Here is a 7,224-nt window from a genome sequence, read left to right on the forward strand (position 1 = left end):
CTTGCTGTTCATCACTTTGAATATTTCTTGCCACTCCCATCTGGCCTGCATAGTTTCTGTTGAGAAATCAGCTGACAGTCGTATGGGTGCTCCCTTGTAGGTAACTAACTGTTTTTCTCTTGTTGCTTTTTATATTCTCTCTTTGTCTATTGCTCTTGGCATTTTAATTATGTTGTGTTTTGGTGTGATTCCTTTTGTTTGGGGTTCTGTGCACTTCCTGGACTTGTAAGTCTATTTCTTTAATCAGGTGGGGGAAATTTTCAGTCATTATTTCTTCAGATAGGTTTTCAGTATCTTGCTCTCTTTCTTCTTCTGGCACCCCCATAATTTTGATGTTGGTACGCTTGAAGTTGTCCCAGAGGCTCCTTACACTATCTTCAAATTTTTGGATTCCTTTTTCTTTTCCCGTTGGGTGTTTTTTGCTTTTTTGTATTTCAAATCTTTGATTTGATTCTTGCGTTCCTCTAGTCTGCTGTTAGGTCTCTGTATACTATTTTTTATTTCAGTCAGTGTATGTTTAATTTCTAGTTGGTCCTTTTTCATATCCCTGAGGGTCTCACTAAATTTATCAGCCTTTTCTAGGAAATTCTTGAAAAACCTTACAACCTTGGTTTTGAACTCTATATCCAGTTGTTTGTTTTCCTCCATTTCTTTCATTTGTGATCTATTTCTTTGTCTCCGCATTTTTGCTGCTTCCCTGAGTTGGTAGAGTAACTTTGTGTGCTAGGTGTCCTATAGGGCCCAGTGGTTCAGCCTCCCAAGTTACCTGAGGTGGACATTCTTGGTGCATCCCTTTGTGGACTGTGTGCACAGTCTTATTGTAGTTAAGTCTTGATTGTTATTGGTATCACTGGGAGGAATTGACCTCCATGCCAGTTGGCTGTGAGGATCAGCTATGTCTACATTGGGAGATAGCCTTATGGGACCAGACTTGCAAAATTGCAAAAGCCTCTGTGCTCAGCTTGGATGGGGTGTAGTCTCAGGGCAGAGCAGACAGCTTTGGCTTCCCATTAGCCCTGCCCTATGAGGTACCTGGATCTGTGTTCCTCAGTAATCACTGCAGGCACCTCTGAGAAAAAGCTGCCCTCAAGTTTCTCCCGCTGCCAGACAGTCCAGTTTCTACTCAAATGAGTTGGGGTTCCTCGGAATTTGTCCAGAACTGGAGTTCAGCGCAGTCGGGAGCTTCTGATTCCCTCTAGCTCAGGTGTCTTCAAACTACGGCCCGCGGGCCACATGCGGCCCGCAGAGGAGTCTGATCCGGCCCGCCAGGTTTTTTGGGCAGTGAGCGCAGCCGAGGTGTTACAGTAGGAATTAGTAGTTCATATAGTCCGGCCCTCCAGCTCTCTGAGGGACCGTGATCTGGCCCCCACTTTAAAAAGTTTGAAGACGCCTGCTCTAGCTAGAGAAAGACAGCAGCACACTCAGCGGTCATTTCTCTCTGAACGCACTTGCACACGTGCCTCCAGACCTCTGCCTTTCGTGGCTCTCTTGAGTTTCCGCCTAACAGTCCAGATTCCCCTCGTAAGAGCCTGGGTCACTAGGGGCTTGCCCGGAACTGGGGTTCAGTGCAATCTGGAGCTTCCAATTCCCTCCCACTAGGGGAAGCCAGTGGCAGCCTCAACAGTCAGTCCTCTCCGTGTGCACTCGCGTGCTTGCCTCCAGACTCCTGCCCTCCACAGCTCCCCCGAGTCTCTGTGTGCCTTTCTCTTTACCTGAAAGTCTAGACTCCCCCCTGTGTGAGCCTGTGTCCACAGGGTTTTGCCCGGAACTGGGATTCACTGCAATCAGGGGCTTCCTTCCCTCTCCCACCAGAGAAAGCCAGCTAGGCACTTGGCCGCCCTTCCTCTGCACGCACGTCTCAGTACCTCAGCCCTTTGCAGCTCCTCTGCTTCTCCGTGAGCTTTTCTCTTTCCTTCTAGTTGTACAATTTCTACTTAGCCAGCTTTTCTGTTGTTCTGGATGATGTCCGTTCTGTCTTTTAGTTGTAGTTTTGAAATTGTTGTGCGAGGCAGCAGTTTAGGTACTTACCTATGCTGCCATCTTGGTTTCTCCCATGCTCATTTCTTAAGTCACTAGTTTCTTTAAGGTCTGGGATTAGAAGTTAAAATCCACACACTTAAGGAAAGGTATAAAACAGTGGTTTAAGATTTTTTTCCCCCCCCGTCTTGTGGTTTTGCCAGTCTTATTCTCACCATCTCTGCTAAGATCCAGTAAAAACAGTGCATTTTGATATGTTGGGGTCAGGGGCCTTCCATTCAGGTTGGGTTTTCTTAGTGAGAAGATGGCATCCTCAGCAGCTCCCAGTCTCGGTTCCTTTCGCTCTGGGTGCACTGACCCTCTGTGGGTGTTCATCTTATTCTAAAGACACCCAGGAGTGGCTGGAGGAGACTGACTCTGAGGACAGTGATGCTGGTGAGGGCGCAGAGGGCGGAGAGGAGGATGAGGAGGACGAGGACAGCAGTGAAGAGGACCAGGGTGAGTATTAATATTTGACTGCTTTGTAGATATGCTTCAGAGGTGAGCCTAATATCAGTGTAAGAAACATTCAAACCTGTATAGAATTTTTGTGAGTTTATTTGAGCCAAACTGTTAACAATCTCCGGAAGCAAAATCTCAACCTGTTTAGATAATGCTCCAGAGAATAGCAGTTTTGTGCCTTATTTTGTACATTACAATCAAAAGGGAAGGTATAAGTGGTTACCTGAAATTCATTGGTGCTAGATTAGGGATGGTAAGAGCAAAGCAGGGAAATCTCTGGAATTGAATAAAAAGTATAATGATACATCTTTTAGTTAAAGTGGGTACAGGATATTTAATAGTGAACAATTAACACAATAAAAATATTTGTAGTCTCTGCTTTGGTTTATTGGTTGTACCCTGAGGGGTTTGGAAAAGGGGAAGTTACCTTGACATTCCAAAGGTATGTTATCTTAGATACAGAGGCCATACACAGTCTCAGTTACGATAAAGATTAACTTTTGTCAAGGATGATTCTAGCCTAGGCCTTCACTACCTGCCATATATGGCTTTTAGTTAAAAAGTTTTAATTTCAGACCATTTTTAATGGTTACTTTAGGTCTCTGAGTTTGCAAGGTCACCATACAGGCCATTCCTGAGCTTGTCAGGTTAACATGTGGCCCCTTTTCATCCACACTAAGTTTTTTAGAAAATATTTGTATCTGGAGTCATTGAGCAGCATGCTGTTTGAGCAGAGCCATCGTGCTTTCATTGATTAAAGTGCAGAATAGCTTCACTGTGTCATTTCTGTAAATCCAGGTGTTCCCACAGTCACTCCGTCAGGCTGTGAGCAGGTGGCCTGCACTGCCTGACCAGGCCTTCTTCCCCGGCTGAATGTGTTTATTTCCCTCCTCCCCATGAAAGAGCCACAGCACCCCGTGGTGACGCCTGGTGAGCAGTTCGCAGACTACCTGTCTAGGACTGAGCAGTATTGGGTGAAGCTCGCCCGAGATGATGCTGGGTCAGAAGCAAAGGAGAAGAGAGTGCTGAAGGAAGCCCATGCCATGGCAAAAGCTTTCTTTGATGACTCAGCATGAGCCGCCAGCCTGGGCCAGAAGTGAGGTTGTCTTCCCTCCTCGTCACTGGTGTGATTTAAAATAAACCGGACTTGGAACAAGGCTGCTGCAAAGGTTGTCTTCTGTGCGGCCCTGCATGCACCAAGGTCCTGGTGGGGCCTGCGAGGGCAGGGCCAGGCTGAGCGTGGGCCACCTACACCGCGCACGGCACTTGAATATGGAGTGGCCCCAGGAAGCACACTCTGAACTTGTGCGCTCTGTGGGGGGTTTCTCTTCTGCAGAGCTCGGGGATGAACGTTCTGATTGACTGCATATCATCAACCTGGAGATTGGCTTTTTACTTAAAAATTGTCAGGAGTAGCACTCAGACTGCCTGTTTTCTTATTTATAAAATAAAATAGCTGTTGGCTGGGCAGTTCTGCTCCTCTGCCACTGGCTTTTCTTGGGGCTCTCTTAGCAATCAAGTGCACCTGAAGCCTCAGGACCAATCCCTTAGCCTTGTTGGGGAGGAGGTGGTGGAGCCATCCTCTATCCTTCACCCCTAGGGCTCAAGGTTATCATTTGCAAAGTGACAGAAAGGAAGGAAAGCTGGAGGGCAGTTACCCCACTGTCCTTTCCCATGCAGTTGCTGTGTATTGCCTGGCCTGGGGGCAGAGGTTCCTCACAGCACAAGTCCTGGTGTGTGAACATGCTGGCTGGTGGCTGCTCCAAGGTGGCAGGAGACTGATTTCATTTGTAAAATTGGGGTCAAATGTTGGGTTTTGAATTACTTGCTTGGTGCATTTTTTTCATCTTATATATCTTCAACAATGAGTATGTAGGATCTTAGTTTTTAGCTAAGGGGCCAGAATCCCATACATTACCTGTTTGTTTGTTTGTTTGTTTGTTTGTTTTTAACAAGGGAATACCTACCTCCAGCAGAGCAGGGCATGGGCCAGGGCTTGGAAGAACAGGGGCCAATGTAATCCAGCAGCAGCCCCTCCTTCCACCTTGCCTTTACCTTCCCACGACAATTGGCTCCAACCAGCTCCCACTGGTGTGAGCTTGTGCTGTAATAGGTCTCAGAGGGGAAATGGGCTTTTGCAGGCTGATTAGAAGTGAGACGCTCTCCTTGCAGTAGCCTGCCCGCCACATCTGCCTGCCTGGGCCTCCCTCTGGGTGTGTGCCTTGCATTGCTCAAAGGAACCCTGGCCATCGGGAAGAGGCCTAGTGGGTGTTAGCCAGCATGGTTGCTTGGCAGGGGAAGGAGAGTCAGGGATCCTGGCGTTTCCCTTTCATTTGTGGCATTTCCCTTGGGTCCTGGGGCAGTCTGAGTCCTTTATTGACATTCTGTGCGGAGTCCAACTGGGAGTTCCTAGGACGGCTGAAAAGCCAGGTGAGCGCCGCGGCTGGCCCCCAGGAACTGCACGCGGGTCCCTCGGCCTGGCTGTCTGACCCTGTGACAGGAGCACGCCAGGCTGGATCGTGCAGCTGCTAAGGCAGGAAATAATTGGACGGTCTTATCGGCTTCAACACAGTTGTTTATTATCAGAGGCCACTTTTCTTAGAGGAGCCTGTAACTAAAAGATTGGGAAGAAGAAGGTAATTTTTAATCAACCAAGTTGAAAGAGAAGTACTCTCCAGAGAAGCTTCTGTACAAACAAATACCCATTTTGCTGTCATGTCCGTGGGGCTGCTGCTAAAGTTGCAGTTTGAGGAAGGAGGTTGATCAGAACCCAGGAGGATTAAAGAAACAAGCTTCCAGGAGAGGTGCCGTCTCTGCTGTTCGATTGCTGTGATTAAAACGCCAGGAACGGTGCCTTCAGTCTGCAGCAGCAGGGAGGTGGGAATCGACACAGGACCTCGGGGGCCCCGGGCGCAGCGGCCACGTCTGCTGTCCTGTTTGTCAGTGACTAGGTTGCCTAACTGAATGCTCTTGACACTCCGACGGCCACATTGGCCATGAGTGGCCAGCGTGCAGCCCCTGCCTTGCTGGAGTCGAACAGCGAAAGGCAGCCGTGGCCAGATCAGCAAGGCCCTCGTTTGGCTGATGGTTGTTGGTAAGCCCCCTTAATACCCACCCCCTTGGTGAGTTCCCTCTCTCTTACTGTTGCCCATCACCCTGCCACATCAGCCCTGTGGACACCATGCTGCAGCTCCTGGAAGGGCTCCGTGGGGTTCCAAGTGTGACGAGGTCTCTATTCTCCCCACTTCCCAGGAGCACCTGAGCCCTGTTTGGGTCTGGCTGAAGTAAGAGGAATTCGCAGGGGTTGAAGTGTTTGGTTTTTAAAAGCTGTTGACAGTGATGTTTATTTTAATACAAGATGGTACAAGCAGAAAGCCAGTGGCTAGGTGACAAGTACATTGAGGGACCAGGTACTGGGTGGGCCAGCTGGTGGAAGCCTCTTAGGCTGCCCGTGTGAGATGAGCTAGCCTGGTTAGGAGCCCTCTAGGTGTGTTGCAATGAGAAGGTGGCACAAGTAAGTGTTGATTATATCAGAGGATGGCAGGGAGGGGACACTTGTTCCCTGACAAAGGAAAAGTGATCAGCTCTAGCTCCAGTGAGTCTGAAATCCACCTGCTGTCTATTGCCGAGTTCCATGTGTATGGAAGAGGCTTTCTAGTAACTTCTGCTTTCCCAGGTGTTAAATCGGGAAGCAAGCTGTGTATAGAGGGTTGATCACCAGAGATCAGTCCCACCTTATCAAATACAGACCATAGTCATCCTTTCTCCTGTTTTGTAAGAGAGCTCCGGCAGTGCCTTTCGAGTCCAGGCTGCCCAGGGTCTGACCTTGGGGTCTGACCATGGTGTCCAGCTGGAAGCCAAGGCACCGCCCACAGGTGCTGGGACCAGGGTGAGAAGCCGCCCTGGAAGCTGTCGTGTCAGGCTGAGGGCAGGCATGTTGAGCTGTGTGTGGCCTGGGACTCCGTGTGGGGAAGGATCTCACTCGTGGAGCAGGGTCTGGAGACCGCAGTGTGTCAGGAGGATTGAGGCAGAGAAACGCTCATGGGAAAGAAAGATGCTTCGTACAACCGCCCCGTGAGAAACACAGACGTTTAAGAAAATTAAAATAGGTTTGGAAAAAATAATACTGTGAGATCCTTGGCCGTTAGCTGGCAGAGCGGGGAGTGAGGCCTGATGGGTAGGAGGCCTCAGGCACTCAGTTTATGGTGAAGAACCTGAGACGGTGAAAAGAGTTAGCCTAATCACATAGGAAAAACTGGAGAGACAAGGTGGGGGGCACGTTTCAGATTCATATTCACAGAGCTTCCTACACAAAATAATAAGATCCTCCAAATGTGACAGAGGGCCGTTATTGGTTAACGGAGACTCAGTTCTGTAAGTTGTAATTATCCAGCTTATAATATTGTCACTAGAAGGGGCTTACATTTAGATACTACTTAGCCAAAACCGGTTTGGCTCAGTGGTTATAGCATTAGCCTGTAGTCTAAAAGGTCCCGGATTCGATTCCGGTCAAGGGCATGTACCTTGGTTGTGGGCACATCCCCAGTGGGGGGCATGCAGGAGGCAGCTGATCGATGTTTCTCTCTCATCAATGTTTCTAACTATCTCTCCATTCCTCTCTGTAAAAAATCAATAAAATATATTTAAAAAAAAATAAAGATATTACTTATACAAAGCTTCATGTTTTCCAAATTTCAAATGACAATATTTATTACTAAAAGGAGCAAAGTTTTTCCTTAATCTCAA

General features: G+C 48.3%; 1 protein-coding gene across 9 annotated transcripts in view; it reads left to right on the forward strand.

Annotated features, from left to right (window-relative positions):
• The window catches only part of KLHDC4 (kelch domain containing 4), a 47,450-nt gene extending 43,815 nt beyond the window's left edge, over nucleotides 1-3,635 (forward strand). For 8 of the 9 annotated variants that reach the window (XM_036440503.2, XM_036440504.2, XM_036440501.2 and 5 more), the window contains 2 exons: nucleotides 2,365-2,475; nucleotides 3,382-3,635. In XM_036440503.2, coding sequence (XP_036296396.1) covers nucleotides 2,365-2,475; nucleotides 3,382-3,554 — 284 coding nt within the window. In that variant the 3' untranslated portion in view covers nucleotides 3,555-3,635. The other variant, XM_045582622.1, reaches the window with a different exon arrangement.
• The last annotated feature ends 3,589 nt before the right edge of the window (nucleotides 3,636-7,224 follow it).

The sequence above is a fragment of the Pipistrellus kuhlii genome, unplaced genomic scaffold, assembly GCF_014108245.1.
Source record: "Pipistrellus kuhlii isolate mPipKuh1 unplaced genomic scaffold, mPipKuh1.p scaffold_m20_p_17, whole genome shotgun sequence".
Classification (NCBI taxonomy): Eukaryota; Metazoa; Chordata; class Mammalia; order Chiroptera; family Vespertilionidae; genus Pipistrellus; species Pipistrellus kuhlii.